Source organism: Charadrius vociferus, unplaced genomic scaffold, assembly GCF_000708025.1.
Source record: "Charadrius vociferus isolate BGI_N301 unplaced genomic scaffold, ASM70802v2 scaffold228, whole genome shotgun sequence".
NCBI classification, from domain to species: domain Eukaryota; kingdom Metazoa; phylum Chordata; class Aves; order Charadriiformes; family Charadriidae; genus Charadrius; species Charadrius vociferus.
In genome coordinates, this window is record NW_009649864.1 from 2,335,577 (window position 1) to 2,355,530 (window position 19,954).

At 41.9% G+C, this 19,954-nt stretch overlaps 1 protein-coding gene across 1 annotated transcript in view; it reads right to left on the reverse strand.

Annotated features, from left to right (window-relative positions):
* Positions 1-8,885, reverse strand: part of BEGAIN (brain-enriched guanylate kinase-associated) — a 103,938-nt gene extending 95,053 nt beyond the window's left edge. Inside the window, exon 1 of the mRNA XM_009891084.1 lies at positions 8,764-8,885. Coding sequence (XP_009889386.1) covers positions 8,764-8,885 — 122 coding nt within the window. The remainder of the gene's footprint in view (positions 1-8,763) is intronic.
* Between the last annotated feature and the right edge of the window lie 11,069 nt (positions 8,886-19,954).

Genomic DNA, 19,954 nt, shown 5'->3' on the forward strand with positions numbered 1-19,954 from the left:
TCCTGCTATAAAACATGACTGTCTCCTCTCTGTTAGTTGTAATGGCAGTGCCTTAGCAGCCCTAGCAGAGGTGATTGGAAAAGGTGTCTGAGTTAATATGAAGAATGTTAGTGTTCAGTTCCAAGCAAAAAACCAATTGTATACCACTGTGTGCCACACGCTAATTAATTTCCTCCCTAGCTCTGAGCTGTAGCTAATCTATGTATTTGCAGCATACCTATTACTGCAAAATTTAGACATTTTCATATTGGGTGTTTAGAAGTGTTTGATGTTGATTTAACTAATTGGAGAAAATACAGACCATCCACTTTCATAAATGAATAAGCAAAAATTAATCGAAAAGTAACCACATTATTCTGAAGTACTAGATCAACTAAGTTAAAATGGAGTTCCATGAGATTAATTAATTCTGTGCTTCCCGTTGAGTAATTATATTCAATAAAAATCATTCCGTACAGTTCAGTACAAAGCTACCATTTCAGTGAGTGGTGCGTAATGAGCTGAGATGCGCTCCCTGATGTGTTTTATACAAGAGAATCCCACAAATCTGTTCCATTTCATCTCTGCAAAAGGACTTCTGCATGTTTAGGGGAAATGTGGGGCCTGGCTTACCTGGCTCTTTGGGAACAGTGATACAACATATGTGCCTAGCAGCAGTGCTTTTCTGGCAGCTGAAAAAGCACTTCCCCCTGGGCAGTGGTTCTCAAACGGAGGGTATTTTCCTCTCCCGTGTAAGTGCATCCTGAGGAGTGAGTATGCTTAAGGACGGGGAAGTATGCTGGGAACAGACCAGGAGAGGGGGTGGTGTCAGGTATGGGACAGGAGGGTTCTTGTGAGGCACTATGGTGAGCGGGAGCAAGAGGAACTTTTGGCTTTCAGAAGCTTCTTGTGCATTTACTTTTTTCAGTTTCCCGTCCTTGGTTGGCATAGAGGGACACAGCGTAGGGTGCTCTCCAAGCTGTATGGCTGGAGCAGTGTCCTCTCTGAGGCTCCAAGTTTGTTCCTGTCATCTGTTCTCTACTCTGTTCCTTTCTATTTTCTCTGGAGCCCCTCAGATCTAGACTCTGGATGAGAAAGCAGCCGTCAAATTAGTTCAGATAATACATCCTGTTATCCTGGACAAATGCTGAACCCCATATTCCATCTAGTTATATTAAGCACTTTCCCACAACTGCAATTGTAGGGGTGCTCTCTTGACATTTTTCCTCAAGTGAGAGGTATAGGATCAAGAAAAGATTCATAAAGATTTTTCTAAATATTTCTAAACTTATCACCCTTTAATTAGTTAGCATAAGATGGACAAAAGGATTGCCAAGCACTGGAACAGGCTGCTTAGGGAAGTGATTGATACGCCATCCTTGGAGGTATTTAAAAGACATGTGGACGCAGCACTTGGGGACATGGTTTAGTGGTGGACTTGGCAGTGCTAGGTTTATGCTTCGACTCAGTCTTAAGGGCCTTTTCCAACCTAAATGATTCTATGCAAATAACAAGTATGTGTACTTGCCACCCTCTCTTTGGTTTTCTACAGGCCTGGAAAAGATTTTTCTGAGCCCTCTGAGACCATTCCTTTCCTTCATTTAATTAATCCCAATTATGAACACTGTGTTGGGGTCAGACAAGTTTTTTGTTTGCTGAGGTCTCCTGCTATGAGAGGGTGCTGCCCAAAGTATTCATCTGATTTTTCCACCGCTTTTTGCTTCGGTTCTACTCTCAACAACAACTGGGCAGTGGTTTTGGCCAGCAAACCACTGGCCAAAAAGTGGTCTGCTCTCCCTGCAAATCTCTTCAGTTACTGTGATGTTTACTGAGGAGTGCAATAGAATTATTAGGACTCCTGCCGAACAGGCAGGACTCCATCCAAACAGGCTGCATTCAATTGTGTTATAACTTTGTATAATTGCTTTTGTTAAGCAGCCCATATTCTGATGTCTTGAGCGACTAAAACTTTTCTATAGGTCTTTTGGTATTTACTTTCCAGGTTTATACTCTGGCTCTCAGCTATGTTCTTACATTATATTGGCTTCGATAGGACTCTAGTTACATTGCAAATACCAGACTTCTGGCTCTTCATCTTTACAATGATGAGGAGCAACTTCATCAGGTAAAACAGCACACCGGATTTCATGCATGAGCATAAGGGTACACAGGAATACGACATTGGTATGTGCAGACATGGAATCAGCCACCTAACTGACCACAGCTACAACAACAATTATGGTATGTGTATCTATGCATGAAAAGTGAGTGTGTGTTCATGTCTGCCTACTTCTGCCCACAACTTAAGATTTCTAAAGGAAAATAGGGAACTTGCTAGAGTCATTTCTGGGTAGAAACACTTTGTCTCTTTTTGGTAAATGCTTTTCTTTAGCTGGAATAGAGCTGTAAAAACACATAATTATAACTGATTGAGCTTGATGTTTATCAGAAATTACTCTGCTCGATGGTGTCTTTCACTTTATACACTTTATCATATATATATATATAGCATATACTATTCATCACTTTATGCACTTTTCCAGTGTATAAAGGACCTAGACTGGTGGTATGTAGAATCATAGAATAAATTAGGCTGGAAGGTGCTTCCTGGAGGTCATGTAGTCCAATGTCCTGTTCAAAGCAGATTCACTCAGACCAGGATGCTTAGGGCTTTGTCCAGTCAAATTTTGAGTATCTTCAAGGATGGAGATTTCAAAACCTCCCTAAGCAGCCTAGATGACCCTTCCTCTGCCCTATGGTCTAGTCTCAGGCTGTTGCCAAACACAGAATTAAATCTGACTAAAATGCACAAAACCCATTCTATTTAAAGAAAAAAAAAAAACAAACAACCCACAACAAACTAGTGGTCCCACTAAATTTTCCAAAGTTTCCAAGAACATCATTAGTGAAAACTGGTGAAGGGGGGAGGGGATTTGATGTCAAAGCACAGAATGTGTTAGAGAATTTTGGACTTTCAGGACTGCTTTGTAATTTCTGGTGGGAAGTTTTGTTGAACTAATTATTGCTTAGCCTTCAGTGTAGACATAGAATCATAGAATAGTTTGGGTTGGAAGGGACTTTCAAAGGTCATTTAGTCCAACCCCCCTGCAATGAGTAGGGACATCTTCAACTAGATCAGGTTGCTCAGATCCCTGTCCAACCTGACCTTGAATGTTTCCAGGGATGGAGCATCGACCACCTCTCTGGGCAACTTGTGCCAGTGTTTCACTACCCTCATTGTAAAAAATGTTTTCCTTATATCTAGTCTGGATCTTCCCTCTTTGAGTTTAAAACCATTACCCCGTGTTCTGTTGTAACAGGTCCTGCTAGAAAGTTTGTCCCCATCTTTCCTCTAGGGACACTTAAAGTACTGGAGGGCTGCTATAAGGTCTCTTTGGAGCCTTCTCTTCTCCAGGCTGAACAATCCCAACTCTCTCAGCCTGTCCTCATAGGAGAGGTGCTCCAGCCCTCTGATCATTTTTGTGGCCCTTCTCTGGACCCACTCCAACTGCACATGCTCAGCCTATGTCTATTTGAGCAGACTCAACCTTCCAGATCAACTTATGTGGTCTTTAGCTTGCTTCTTGCTTTCTCCTCTGACAGCCTGAGTAGTTTCTGCCAGGATTACAGCTCTTTTTCCTTACTAAGGGGAGGTGTATTTGTAGCATGCGGTAGACGATCCAGTTTTGTTCTTGTGCTTTAGTATCATCACTGGTGTGACTGCAGGAATGGTCAAGAAGACAGTATTTCTCCCAGTTGTGTGCTTTTTAGCCTACTCTTCCCAGTGGACCTGCAGCGTTCATTCTCATTCCAATCATGTCTCCTTCGATATCTTTTTAATTGGATGCACGACACCTTCTCTGCTAGAGCAAAATGTCACAAGTAGGCAAGGTGCTCACTTGTGAGGAAAAGCAGCCTGATCTGCAAATCTCTTCAACCCCACTCAGATGTGTTTTTTTTTTTTTTTTTCTCTCCATTTCCATTCTCTCAGTTGGAAAGATAAGGCTTACTGCTAGCATTGCAGAGTGCAAGCGACTCTGGCTTAGCATTATTTTTAGGAAGAACTTTTTAAAGCACCTTTTAGAAAGACTCCCATAGCAGTTAGAAATGGACGTGTGTATAAGCATATATACATATTTACAACGTGCCTAAGCCTGACGTTTGAATAGATGCAGAGCTGGGATGGTGTCCCTCTTGGAAACCGTAAGAAATTAAGGGTGGCTGGGACCCACAGATAAGGAAGGAAGGTGAGTGCCTTGGAAAGCAGAGGTGAAACCTGCAACTACAGAAAGGGGACCTGGAGTGTGGGGTTCCTGTTGCTGAACCCTGGGGTCAGGTGCTCTCATGGGCTGCCCGATGGCTATGAGCTTGGAACTACCACCCGTAGGCTTTTATATGCTGGGCTAGGGGAGCTGCAGTTGCTCAGCTTATTCATGTAAGTGCTGAATGTTTTGTTTTAAATTACATGCTTAAAATGTCCATTTGTTCCCATTTGAATATACTCCATTCAAACTTGCCAAGATTTATGTTCTAAAATGGGAACTGATGTCCCATTCTTTACAATCACTGTATTAGCACTCAAATAGTCTTCCTACCCAGCTGGAGAGTCCTTTGAACAATCAGAGCACCTAAATATGGGAGATCCATATCAAGAATTCAAGAATGCAGTTTATAATGCAGACCTTAAAGTCCAAACAGTACTTCTGAGAATGGGAGCAAAAGATACAAAGATCAAAAAAAAAAAAGGAAAATGTACTGTTTCTTTCCAAGTAAAAGTAAATGTATAACTTCAAATGTGAAGAACTACACAGAAAGTATGGTAATGCCATATTTATCTAATAAAGACTGAAGTAAATCATGAGCTTTTAGCGACAAAGCATCAGAAAGCAAATATGAACTCACTATGTGATGACTCTTCTGCAGATCTGAATCTTTCTCTGGCGTAGTGCTAATCAATGAACTCCCGTGTCCTACCCACACCTGCTATATTTGAATCAGATAACCATTTTGTGGAGGTGCTTCATAGTTTTCTATATGCTTAATTCACATGTCCCTTTTAGGCAGGGAAAGAAAAACAGAGGCCTGAAAATGTTAAAGGTCAGACCTGTACAGCCATTCAAAACTTGAATCCCCTTCGAGATGTTTGCAGTATCTATTTGTGTTTCGGTTGTTTCTGAGAGGTAAAGTAAATTTCTTAAACTTGTATGTTTCAAGAATTTTCCTGCAAAGAAGCTTCTAGCTTGGGTACAAAGTTCCCTCTTACTAAACAAGCCCCTTGGTTTCTTTAACCTTTGCCTTTCGGACCTGTAAGGAAGAGTCCATGTGATGTACCCTATGGCACCAGTAGTTTTCTGCCAACAGCCGCTGCTGCGCTCCTGCCCCTCCTGCCTGGGCGCAGCATGCGTTATCCGCAGTGACTGGGCAGCAAAAACACCTCAGGTTTTCCCACGTGGCAGAAGACTCTCTCTGCTTTGTTACATCCCTCTAAATGCCTCTTCTAGTGGTCCGTGCAAGAAGAAAAGGATCTGAAAGTCTCTTTGATTGATATCTCAATCTGTCTTTTGATTTCTCCTGCTGCCTGTTTCACCTAGCTTCTGTCACTGATAATTTGCTTTTAAATGTAATGGATAAGCTTCCGAACCATCCATCTCCTCCTTTAACCGCAACTTCTTTCAGTGCATTAATGACTGAAAAGTTACATTTTCATTTAATGTGAATTTGCAAAGAAACCTTTAGATAATAAGCAGCTCTAATATTCTGACATTGCTGAAGCTATTAGAAGAATAAATCAAAAGAAAATTGTCCCGCTGCTGCCTGCACAAAATCGGGAGAAGGATAGGGCAGAGGCCCCAATACTGTGATGCTACACAACAGCAATTACTATAAGCTGAAAAGGGCATAGAAATGGAAGTTAGAGTTGGGCTTCTCTCTCTGTAGCTGAGAGATGTCAGGAAGGGGTGGGGGGAAACCCACTATTGAAGCTGAAGTCATGTTAATTGCCTTAATCTCACACTATGTTTTTTATTCCTTATTGGCTGACCTTTTTTCATGCACAGGAAAACATCAGAATAAATCAAAGATATTACCTGTAGAAACAGCAGTAACTGTTTTCATCTGAATACAGTCGAGTCTGCTCACACTGGTGGTGGGTTTAGGTCTTAAAGCTACTGCCAGTAGTACTTTGCTTGCAAGAATGTATGCAGTGAGGCTTATCCAATATCCCTGAGTGATATTGAGAGCCAGTACCTGTACAACGAGTAGCACTGATTTTGTGGGGATTATTTATAGTTGGGGACGAGTCAAAGACAAGTCGGTGTATCTAGATCCTTCCTCATAAGGGGTCTATGCTAGTGTGCTCTGGAGAGGAAATATTAATGAGGAGAAAACCAGTCACAAACTAGTTTTGAAATCATTTGTGAAACAGGGAAGAAGCAAGGAGTACCGTGAGCATTTTGATTTGGCTGAGGGATGTTTTGCTTTGGAACATGTCCCTGCTTCTTGGCTGAATGAAACTACGCATTTCAGAAATGGTTATTCTTCTCCTGGAGCAAGAACTTTGTTCTCTTACTCTGTGTTCTCTGACATCTTTGTCTTAAAGCAAATAACTTGCGTGTCTGTCTTGGCTTTGACAGAAGCCCCTCAAAGAACTCGGAGAAGTCACTTAACCATTGTCAGTCTCGCCTTTAGGAAGGGAATAATTCTTGCAGGAGCCGCAGAGGGTTTCTGAGAATTGGTTGACATCTAGAAGTGCAAATGTTCCTTTGTTGGCCAAACAAACCTACACAGTGCAGAGGCAGAAAGTAATGATTTCAGATTTCTCTCTCTGCTATGCTTCTGCTATTTGTTCAAGGAAGGGTAGGCAAAAAAGGCATGCTTTATATTTCCATTACATTACAACTCAAATACAACATTTACAATTTTAATGGTTTGCATGCTATCTAGTGGTTTGTTTTTTTTTTTACGTGACTGATATTCAAGTACTGTAATGATTCCTTGCATCACTTTCATTATGCAGGTAAACAACATATGTACCTTTACGGTGCAGATAATGCTGTACAGCTGACAAGGCTCCAGAATCATTAGTAACTTGACCTTCCTGTCTGATTCATAATTATGAATCTAATAATAAATAATCACATGTGGAAGAGTCAATAGAGAAATAATGTAACACACTTCTTTTAGTACCCTAATTCAGCGGAATAAACCATGAGAAGCATTTCAATAATTTACTATAGTAAGTGCTCTCAACAGCTTCTGTATTTCAGCTCTTTGGTGCTCCAGCATGAAGATAATTATCTTGGTAATTAGTTATATTGTTATTTAATAGTCCCTAGACAATATTCTATTTTTTGAAGGAACAAGCCTTTCCTTCTATATCTTCCTCCCCCATTACAAAAAATGTTTATCTATGAATCTTTCCCCTTGCCAAATCTTTTTTTTTTTTTTTTTTTTTCTGTTTACTACTTTCTCTGAAAAGATCCCAGTTTATTGAAAGACAGCTTCTGCTTAGCAGCTGTATCAATGGAGCCACAGGAGATTCCCTCTTCTTGCATCTCCCTAAGAAAACCACGGGAACTGCTCTGGAAGGAGCAGGACTGGCAGGGGAGGGGAGAGCAGCCGTCAGCAGCTCTGCAGACTGAGACCACAGAACTGTCCTCTAAAACCTGGGTTTCTCCTCATCTGGGATTCTAGAGAAATAGGTTAAAAGAAAAGGTTGATGAAATGGACTGGACTGGCACTGAGGAAAATAGTGAACCTCAGTCTCTGCAATTTATCTTTGAAAATAAATCTATGAAAATTAATCTTTGTTACAGTTGCGTGACTTTAGGCAGGGAGTTTTCAGCTGCCCGTGGGGTAAGAGAGGTGGAAAAACAACAGTCTGAGGGTAGAAACCAGGATGAGGAGGAATGAACTACTTCTGGAAGGACTCAAGCTTAGGTAGCTTAAATAAGTGATGAATCTCCCAAAAGTTGCTGGAGTGAAAAATGTTTGAGGTTTGCAGAATGTCAGCCCAAGTCACCATTTGGGGTGGGGAAGGGGTGAAGCGGCTGATGGAGCACAAGGAGAATCCCTCCAGAAGGCGAAGGGAAAAGACATAAGGCTAGGGGAAAGTAGGGGTAAAGGCTAGAGAATTTTGAATTGGAGTGTAGGTGGTTATGACCTCAATAAAAAGACACTTCCCCCAGTGTCACCCTCGCTCTCAAAGTGATTTTTATTCCTCCTGTTTAAGAGGAACAGACTGTCGTCTCTCTTTTTTTCTGTCTCACATCACTCCTTCAGTGGTATTATTTCTTACAGCCTTAGCAGGAAACAGCTTGTTTGCATATACCTCTTAAAATAAACAACATAGCTTCTAGTTTATTCAGTGCCTCCAGATTTTGTGCTTTCTGGGTACTGGCCTTGTTGCAGTTGTCCTTTCAAACGACTCTGGTTCTAAAAATCTAAGCTTTTCTCTAACTTTTTCACTGTACCAAAGATGGTCTCTTTTTTTTTTTTTTTTTTTTTTTTTTTCCTTCCAAAAAATCGCTTAGTGACTCAAACTCCACAAAGTACCATTCCTACTTCTCACCAGCTGGTGGTCCATATGCCACTGCATCTCTACTCTTGTAAATAAAAGTTTGAAGTCATGCTCACAGATCAGACTTTTGGCGGTTAATATGGCAATATGTTAAAATGTCAAATGATGCAGAGTGAGTGAGTCGGGGGGGTGGGGGGGAACCCCAACAGTATTCTGCACATTTATAAAACTTTCCTTCTAAGGGGCTCCCAGTGGTTTGCAGGTACCAGGGCATTTTTGCAAGTCTGACAGGGTCAGCATAGGCCCGGGATTTGGGATCCACAGCATCTTGAGAGAAGCATCTGTGAGAGGCAGTGGCTCCCAGCTTCTCAATGCTGTCTACCAACATGTTCAAGCTCTAAATTAGGAATCAAAAATACAATCTGGCACCTTGCCCATGAAAGATTGCCAGCTTCTAGCTGAAACTCTCTATTGCTCTAGGAAGGGTGGTAAGCGTTCTCCTGAGGAGATGGAAGTTTGTGACTTATAGAGTGCTAAAAAAAAATAAAATAAAAAGAGAGAGAGAAGAAAATCTTTTGAACCCTAACAGTGCTTCAGAGAGAATCCTAATGGCTGTGGCTGTAACCCATGTCTGTAGAGCAAGACTATCAGATCCTTCAAAGCTTTAGACCTCAGTCCACGTTTTCCACTAAGTCATGGCAGCACCTTCACCACCTGCATTTCAAGCAGATGTACAATCTCTGACCTGTTATACTTCCTCTTTCCATTGCATAATTGCCCTTAATTTCGGCAACCAGGGCATGACTCTACAAGCCAATGCCCTAATTTCTAGTGCTGAAGAAAATAGTCGGGGTAAGAATAGAAAATGCAACTAATAGCTTGCTGTAAAAGAGCTGCCACTAGTAAACGGATAACAGTTTTTGTTGATTTTGCTGATTCTGCTGTTAATAAGAATGCCTTCCACCATTGTGAAAGTTGCAGTTAACTAGTCTCCAGTTCACTGTCTCATAGCAAAGGTATAAGGAAACAAGTTATAAGTGGATTTGGAAAACCTTGAGTAGTTTAGTAGCTTTGTACCAGGAATCCATGCTGTAGATGTATGCCAGCTATGGTTCCAATTAATGAAGACTTGTAGCAGGCGACATGCTAGGTATGAGTGACAGGAGTACCATGAGAGTGCTTTGTTCTTCACATGAATGTAAAAAAGTATAAATAATGTTACCTTTTAGATAAAAGGATAAGTTGCTTTCTCGAGTTACTTTCTGATTCCATTAATCTCTTTGCAAAACTGTAGTTAACTGTTTTCAGCTTCTGTGTGGTCTGTGCAAACCAATGTGTAATGTAACTAATCTATGCATAATGAGGTAGATAACACTCAAAAAGGAGTTGTAGTTCTGGGAAAAATTGGAGTCCTCTAAGGATGCAGTAATGGATTCATTCAGTTACTTAGAATTCAGCATGCAACCATATCTATGCCTATTTATATCTTAAGATGCTTTCCCAATGTTGTGTATATAGAGATGATGAATAAGGAGATGGGACAGTCTAGAAATCCAGGCTGGCAATTTAATTGGAACTGTCTGCTCTCCGTGCCATGATAATTAGTAGTTCAGTGCTACAGGAAACTTAAGATGAAAATCCTGATAAACTTTGTTTTTACTGTGCGATAGGATTTGGAAAGCTCTTCAGCGGATGAAGATGAGAATGCAAAGCAACTGCAAAGCCGAAGTAGAAAAGTCCAGTCCACACTGTGTTACCAGTGAAGTATTCATTAGAATCTTACTATGAAAACTCTAACTGAAACCTTCCATGTTCCTTGAATCCAGGTAACATGTAGCTGTTGTCACTTATTTGCTACGTGTTCCCCGGTTATAACAAAAGGTTTTTTCCCAACAGACCATGGAAGGGTTTTCACTGCATTAAAAAAAAAAAAAAAATGCTTTTAGATGAGAACAAATGTTCTTCAAAGCAGAGTATATGAAGTAAAACTGGCTAGGTTAGCATTGTTTCTCTCAAATGGCTCCAAGTGCACTGTGTGCTGGAATTAATGGGACTTCTCTCTTGGAGGTTTTTTCTTTTACATTTGGATGATAGTCAGTCCTGGTTTGTAAAGAAAACCCTCCAGAAGCTGACAGCATGTGAAACCCATCAGTTCTAGTAACTGAATCTACTGAAGAAAGCAAGTTGAAGTCTACAGTTACTGTAAAAATCTGCATCGGCAGCTTTGTTAAGGTGGAGAGAAAAAATATTCCTGTTGTCAGAAGTTAGCTGTTATCTAGAATTATTTGCATCATATACAGTAGACAAGCCAGCTTTACTCCTCTAAACTGGCATTTGTTAGCAGACTAACTGTTTAGTGCTATAACTTCTTGTACTTTTAATTTCTCGGGAAAAAGAATCATGATTTTTAGGTTGTGATTTCTCTTGTAAATTGAGAAGGGGGGGGGGGGGGGGGGGAAATTGCTTTGTTAACTAACAGCATAGGTCAGCTACATTTGGCCCAAAGAAACTCATGTCAGTCTTCTCTATGATTCATTTCTTCCCTCTCCTGCCTATATGCTCTGTTGCCAGAGCTACCTCCTGAGTTATACAAAGGGCTAATTAACCTTCCTCATGGAGAAGCCAAGACTCTTAAATTTGGTCATTCCTTCACATGGGACTGGGGAGGACTGTATATCTCCTAGAGCTTTCCTCCAGTAGTGAAAGAGTTAAATAGAGAGCATTTGATATAAAGACAAGACACAGATTGGCTGCATCTTCTGAAGAAGTAAAGCAAGACCAAAGAAACATGAAAACATGCTTCAGGAGACACCACAACCAGCAATGGCATTTCAGCAAGGGGTCTCTGGCACCAACCACAGCAGTTCCAGCTGCAGGGCAAGGGGACTGCTTTACCTTCCACAAGTGGGGAAATAGCAGCAAAGTGAATGATGGGACTTTCTGTCAGCCCTCTTTAACCCTCCCTCACCTGCCCCCAAGCTTGCCAGATATCAAGCAGCTCCACAGTAAGGGCTGGCATTAACTGGGCTTTCCTAGACTACATTTCAAAGCCTGGGCTGAAAATCTCCTCAGAAGCCCGCCTCTCATGCCCATGGCACTTGGTGGCATTGGTACAGAAAGGACCAGGGGTAAGCCAGGAAGATTTTACTCTTCTTGAAGGCTTGTGAGGGGTCAGAAATGAAGTGGAACTGCTGAGGCTGAGATTTGGTAGGGTCATGCTGTGGATGTGGGTTGAGAAACCAGGTGCTTCCTGGCACTGTGTTTGCAAGGCTGCAAGAAGACAGCAGAGTTGGGGGGTACTAGGGCCAGCTTCTGTGCAGATTTGGACAAAAATAAGCCTGGTCAGTCATGCAGCCCTTTTAGCAAGAGCCTGTCTATGAATTCAGCACTGGAAAGGGTAGGACTGAAGCCCTGTTTGGACTTGCATAAAAACTTCTTGCTCTGTTTTTTTTTTGATGAGGACAATCAAATTTTCTGATATGTTGAGCTATGGTATTGCTTCCCAAGTAATTGACTTAAATATCATTGCTGTTTTGTCTTTCACCACTCTACTTGCACTGCTTTGGGCTAGTTTGCTGGGTTTCTCGTTTTGAACTCATTTTTTACTCACTGGATCTTTCACTCTTTAATTGTTGGTCTCTCATCAATCTAAATCAGAATGCAAATAAAAATAAAACCACCATTGCTATTCATAAGCTGAGAGTCAAAACTAAATATACAATTTATTTTGAATTCAAATAGAACTGTTCCAGTGCTATAGATTGTTTGTATACAGTCTAAAAATCTTTTATTTCCCTATAGAAAGCAGCACTTTCCCCATCATGAAGGATATGCCTCTGTCTGTGAATGTACTTTGCTACTAGTTCCCCACTGAGTTGTTAAGAATATTGGGTAGAGCTGCAAAACATTTATTTTTCAGCTATTCATGTATCTACATTAAGTCTTGGAATGTATTTGGTACATGTTGGTATGGACTGTTTCTGATTAACTCCCTGGAAATACTACTTCCTTGTTACAGGACAGAGATAAGATTCATATCAAGAGGAAGTAATATCTCAAAGGGCAAGTGACCCAGCAGTTACAAACTTACTCAAATATGGTGTGCGAAGTTATTTGCTGTGCATTTAGTGCTACTTAAATGTCATTTCAAGCACCTGCATCTGTAGGACTTCTTGGCAGTAAGACCAATTATACAGACATATAGACAATCTCTTTTTCCATCTGTAGACTACTCTGTACAGGCGAAGCATTGAAAACTGTTCATTTGTGCAGGACCTTGGTTGAGCCAGCATCCCTGAGATAAATAGCAGCACAAAGATTTAACACTTTTAAAACAGAAATGCACAGAAAAGAGGAGTGCTGATTGCTTATCTCTTCAAATTGCCTGCTGTAAGAATGAGCTCTTGGGGGATGGTGAAGGAAAAGATTAAGTTGCCATTCATTGCTGGGAATTCCAGTATAGCTCTTGGAAGGTCTTAAAAATAGAGCAGCTCCTTAAACTGATCCTCTTGTCTAAATGGCAGTTACAGCTGACAGAAACATAAAATGAGCTCATTTGTTTGACCTGATTTGCACAGAAACTTCAAAGTTAAGGTCCTTTGCTCTGGCATGGATATGAAACTTGGTCCTGCTGAAGAGGGCAGCAGTTTGGAGCTGCTGAGTCATGAGAGCTTCTTGTGAACATGAGGGTCTTTGTAGCACAGCAGGCACTCCCTGAAAAGTTCAGTGGCTTCCAGAAAAAGTTTGAAGCTCCTCTTTTCTTCTAGGACACGCTACTTCTCTTCCTCCTCCTTCTTTTAAAGATGGGCAAAATCAAGGTAAGGTGGTCAAAATTTGCGTTTTGCTCTGAGTAACTGAAACGGCATTCGTGTAGTCATGACGTCCTAGTATGTCATGTAAGTCAGTCAGCTACTACTTTGCCATCAACATTCCTCTCAAATGCCATTTGCCCTCCTAGATGCAAATCTGCTGCACGAGGTGTGTACATGTTCTCTTGCACACAATTTCTCAGTTATGGTTTTGCTGACACGGTGACAGTTGGGCAAGCTCAGGATGAGCGCTAGCTTTCTCAATGCTTTTTGGAGCTTTGCAAATGCATATATGAAGAAAGTCATGCTCTAAAGAGGCAATACAACTGCATGAGGCATGGAGGCCCTTTTTATCCCAGTAAAAACATTGCTACAAACCAAGCAATGAGCAGTGACTCTGTGCACTGTTCAATGAGGTAGATCTTGTTACTTCTGGAAGAGCTGAATAATAAGAGTTGTGCAGTTCATGTGAGCAGTAAGATGGTCACACACATCAGAGTAATCCAGCAAGGAGCTACACACCCTTATGATCCTGCTATCCCGCTTGAGGGCTATGTAAATTATACAACCCTTATATTCATGAATTCCAAAAAGCATGATTATAGCTCACTACTACTGCCTATTTTTCTGCACATTGTACTTCATGCTAAGCTGGCTCTAGGTCATCATTAAAACATTAAGACAATTCAAGCCCTTCAAATTTTTTTTTTTTTATGTGAAAAGCTTAATAGTTTTGATATATTTCAGATGCTTTTGATTTTTAAAGAACATTGAATCAAATGTGGTGATACAGAGTTTTTATTTGAATGCATTCTAAAGTCACTTGTGTGCAAATCAAGAATTGATTAGTAAATTAAATTGCCTAAGCCATGCCAAGCAGCAGCGGAGCTGGCAATTGCAAAAGCCTGTAATAAAGTGCTGCAGACAAGTTATCTCCTTCCTTTCATCAGTCTGTGCACTGTAGCAACAGCAAGCATTCAAATTGTACTTGATTTCACCACAGAGCACACTCAAGTGTGGTTCACAAACTATACTGCCCTTGAACCATCTGGGCTTTGCAGCTTGGAACCTCTTATACCCTGCAGTTTATAAGATTGTTTTGTTACTGCTGCAGTCGTTGCCACTGTTTGCTTTGTTAGTCGCTGCTTTTACTGTTCAGCACACATCCCTCGATAGCTTTGGTCAGAGCACTTACATAAACCGAAGTCTAGTTGCTATTAGCAATACAGGGGATGCAGACAGCTTCAGATTTTCCCACTTTTGAATTTTCTGACCATCAAGCATGGTTGTATCTTTTGGGGGGGGGATCCAACAGAAACCCAACAAAAACCCCACCTGTTCTGGAAGCTCTACTCCCTGTGCTACAAAGTTTTTGAACAAATCACAAACACTATAAGATATGGACTTTTTTTTTTTTTCTTAAATATTTGTCCAAAATCCCCCCTTCTTTTTTTTTTTTTTTTCCTGAGCAGCTTACAGTATTGCTCAGTGATGTGCTTTGCCTTGCAAGAAAGGGGTAGGCGGAGCACTATTTGTAAGCTTGGTATCACCTAGGTCCAGCCTCTTCCCCGTGACTCACTGCAGCTCCCGGTTGATGGCATGGCTCATCTCCTCCTACCTACTTCCTTGGTCTCTTCAGATGTTTGCTCAGCCCCCACTTGTCCCTGCAGGCCACTTTACATAGCTATACCTCATTTCATTTAACTTGCATCTATTCTGCCCTCTGTTCCTGTCATGTTTCTTGTTTGCTGGACACTTTTACTCCACTCAATATTTATCTAGAGCTAAAAGATACTATAACACAACGCTTGTTACAGCAGGTGACTGGAGATGATTCCTTCCATACCAGCATCACTGCCTTTTAGATCATTCTTCCAAGCAGCAGACAGTTCAGGCACAGGGTTGTGGGACAACAGAACAGTAACAGAATTAGTAAGTGCTAATTTGAGTGACTAGCACAGGTAATAGTGGAAATGAAGTAGGATGGACTTAACTATAAGCTATGCAAGCACACTGTGCTGCCAGCAGCATTAATAAAATTCTCAGAGGTGCGAGTGTAAGTAGATCAGCATGGTTCTGCGCCCCAACCCATCCCTGTTCCAAGGCTGTAGTTCCCCTGGGCACTGTGAATATGTCCTCGCGTGTCTGTTGCTACGGTTGACAACCACCAAACTTAAGGCTTAGCGTAGTCTCTGGGGGGAGAGACATGTGGTTTAGCTGTGCTGCAGTCACACCTTGGATAGCAGCGTGAACAAACCAGATGTGCTGGAAAAAGCACTGCAGGGCTGTCACCGCTGCTGGGACTGCCTGGGAGATGAAAACATCTCACAAAGCAGAGAAAAATTAGAACCTGCTTTACCTGTTTGAATATAAGCAGGCAGCCCTCTTTTCCTTTTCCTTCTCCCTCTTTCCAAATGGACCCAACATTCACCCAGCTAGGTGGCTTCTCTACCATAACCTCTAACAACCCCAAACTCATGGCCCTTTCACACCGGCATTTCCTTATGCTCTGTTGCTTCTGAAGTTGCCCTGTGCCATCTCTTTGCCTGTCTGCTCAGCTGTGGTTTGAAGTCCCAGCATCAGCTAGAGCCTGCAGACACTGCTGAGCAGGTGCTGGAGCTGCTGCTTGCACAGCGCTGCTGCTGTCCTGTGGCACTGTGCCTCTGTGCAAGGCAGCATCTGTGGATGTGAAGACAAGACCTAGGATAAAGTAAACCATGTTTGTTGGTTAACTCTCTGGAGGGGGAAAAAAAAAAAAAAAAGAATCCTCTCCTGGTGTTCAAGTAACTATGGTATAACTAATGTAGATACAGGCTGAGAGAAGGAAAAAGGGCAAGGTGGGGATGGCAGGAAATTGCAGGGTGTTCATTAGCATATGAAGAGGGCTATATTTATATCAAGTGCAAGGAAGGCAGCATGATCTAGTGGGCATTTAGGAAGGTATTCATATTTTCACTGAACTACAGCAGAAGCTTTTCGCTAGGACTGCACGTGCCTCTGATGTTGCTTTTGAAGAGACTGATATTCCTTGCTTACCGCAGATGAACTCAAACATGCTTGAGAAAAGTCCAAGTCTGAAAATTCAAGAGACAACTGGGATCGAGCTGCTGACTTACTACCAGCTGTGTGTGCAAAACTAATCGCTTCGCTTTCATATGCTCTGAAACGAGGACTACAATGAAACGAAGATGTTGCCTCACAGGTTCCTTGAGACATGGATCACTTTTATCAGAGATCCCTGCATGATTAGTGAAGTGTCACTACTGATGCTACCAAAATAAAGTAATCCTCAGTTGGGGAATACCATGGTTACATTGCAAAGTAGAAAGTCAGCCTCCTTACAGGCACTAATTATGTGAGCCTGGCAGTTGATGGTGGTGATGATGTGTCCTGCTTTGTGTACTTTTAGATACGCAGCTCAGCCTATTGTGAATCTTGAAAGCTTAGAACTAAGAATATAGATTTATAGAGGTTCTGAATTGTCACTGAAATCTTAGGAGTGTATTTAAAAAAAAAAAGAAAAAGCTTTTATTGAACAGTATCTGTCACCTTAACTGGCATTTCCTGTGGAGCGAGATACTCTTCAGTGTAAGAAACACTAAGAATCTGGTCAATACTTGCATACAAAAACATGTCTGGAGGTCGCTTATGCCAAAACTTACATTTTTCACTTGAAAGGTTGAATGTTACAACCTGGATTTCAAGCAGGATTAAAAGGAAGCAAAGAAAAAGCTACCAGGAGTTTGTACAGGAGTTGTGGTGGAACTGGTCTTTTGTTTGCACATCTAGCCATGCTATGGATTCAAACTGACTTAAAGGAGCAGTTTCCAGAGCACTTGCAACTTTGTGTACCAGCCATCACAGATCTGCAAGGCCTCAGACTTGGAAGGCATGTGCTTCTCTTGTGCCCCAAAGATAGCACACTGCTAACAGTCAAAATAAGATAGTGTAGGTATATTTGTAATTTACTTTACTTAACAAAGATTTTCAGTCCTTGTTTATAGACATGAAAAAGAACCAGATCCAAAAAACTGTATTTAAAAGGTTGTAGTCAGAAGTAATTAATGTTTAAAGTGACTGCATAACCATACACAGCCAACCTACATAAGTACAGATCCTCAAGAGGTTTGTGATTAGTAGTTAGCCTTACTTCCTGCCTAATATATTGGTACCTTGAGATGGTATAAACACTATGTACCGCTAAGAATTGCTCACAGTGTGAAGGCTTCATTGCGGTAACTGATTATTCTAGTTGAAGCTTTAGCACAAAATAGCGTGTTTCCACTTCTGGAGGAAGTCATCCCTCTGTCAGGCTAAATACCGATAACCTCCCGCCTCTGCTTCCTACTGCTCCTTCCACCTGTAACGCTGTCACAGCAAGCCCCGGCTGAAAAGGACAGGATGTGACACTGCAGGTCACAGCGGCTCCTTAGTCTGCAAGGGGAAATATTACCGCGTTACGTGAGATGAATTGCATCTTCCCAGCTAGATTCTGAGTGAAGGAATGTAACACCGGGGAGTACATCAGTTCTCTGCACCATTGCTTGTGCTACCCTGACTCAGTGAATTTGGGGCTGATTAAAGTGTGGAACATCAGTGGATCAATTTTGTAGGCTCTTGCATTTGCCCCTCTGTCTGAATGGGCCTGGCCACCCATTGGGGGTGCCCTAGAGGCACTGGGCTGGAGAAAGTGAAAAGCTCACCTAAAGGCTTCCAGAGCTGCCTTTTAAAAATCTTTGGCCCTGCGGGCTCCCAAAGACTGTCAGTGTGGAGCAGCTCCTCTGAAAAGTGTGATTCTCTGCACCTATTCTTCATATTTACAAGGCTTTCTTAGCTTGAAGGGCACTGTGGGATGCAAATATGGATTTCTCTAACCCTGAGGGTTCTCAGCCTGGTTATCCTGTGGGTATCCACCTTGCTCCTCTTCTTCTGTTTCTCCAACAAAGCTTTGGTTTGTTTCCTTTTTGCTAATTCCAGAGCCCCCCTCTCCTCTCTTTTTTTCAGGAGCCTTGTACCCTCTGTGCACCCCAGCTCCACAGCTGGCGTGGGCTCACCCACTGGGTCTTGGGCCAGCACCCTCCCAGCTCATGTGGGATGGCACATCCCCATCTGGTTGCAAAAAGAGAATGGGGAAGGAGCTGGGCTCAGGGGATAAAGCAGAACAAATTCAAGTACTATGTGGGAATGGCTCCTGTGATGTTACACTGGTTTCTACACGTAACAAAAAATAGCTCTTGGCCTGCCCTTTTCCCTCTTGTTTCTTTCTTCCTTCCCCTGGCTTCAGTCTATCTCTGTTCATGGCCTCTCTGAAGTGACTGTGTTTAAAAGACAAGATAATCTGTTTTTTCCCTGGGTGGCAGATAGGGTAGGTTTAGGAAAATATCTAATTCTCTCAGAACTGTGGGTTCCAGCTATTTAAAATAACAACTCCAGAATTGATTACCGCTTCTGTAAACTGCTGAGGGTTCTGTCAGTTTGCATCCAAGATGACGACTATAGACAGGGAGCCTGGAAAAGTTTGGGATGGAGCAGCGCAGCTTCTGCTCCGGGTCCTGCCAGAGCTCCCGCAGCCCTGCTCGCGGCTCCGCTCGGGAGCCCTTGCGCTGGCCTCGCACCCGCTTGGGTGATGGGGACCAACATCCATCAGAAGCAACTTTTATACACAAGAATTGTAAACAGAAAATGTAATTAACAAACTCCTGACACAGCCTGACCCCTCTCTTGTTGGAGTTAATAGCCGAGCTCGCAGTGCCTTCAGCGGGGCAGTATGGGCTTTTCCATCCATATGGTGCTCAAGCAGGACTGAGGCAAGGACTGCTGCTCGCCTGACAGCTGCAAAACTAGGGTGCTAGGGAAAATGGAGCTTTATGGTTGTTTACTCTTGTCATAACAAATTCTCTCTTTTTCAATACGTTCCTGAGCTCGTTCTCCTGGGCTCTGCAGCCCGTTGTTGCAAATGTGGAAGGAGCCTGTCTACTAAAAACGGAGGCCAAGGCATGCTCAGGGAAGTATTACAAGTATTGTATTGCGTTTGTGCGTGCATGCTTATCAAGCAAACATGTAAATACGTATTTGCTTGCACCTTCTGAAGGAGTTATTCACGACATGAGCGCGCATATACCATAGGTGATCTTGTTGGGAATTTTTACTAAACACAGGACCACATACCGAGGTGCTTTCTCAGTTGTTACTCAGGAAAAACTCACAGCTTTAGTGATATAGTGCTTATATACATGCAAAACCATAATAAATTGCACAGCATTTTTCTTTCGGCTCAAAAGTTATAATACTTTCATTGTCATGAGATACTAAAAAAAAAAAAAGTACAACAGAAGCATTTTCTAAATAAATTCCATTAGAAACTTTTGGACATGCATCTTCAAGTCCACTGTAAGAGACTTCACCTCTTCCTCAAATGAAAAACAAGATTTTGTTTCCAGCCCAGAATTCATTAAACACTCGGTCAAATCTCTTGCACGTTTGTCACTTCTTCCCCAGTTATTTCCAGAATTTTAGTACTTTTCTGCATTTCTAATAACTCAGGATAGCCATTCCAAACTCAAGGAACCTAAAAAGTTCTGCTTGGACAATAGTTGTCACTAGGTTTGGAGAAGGAATTTGGGCTAGTCCAATGAAACCAAATAAGAGC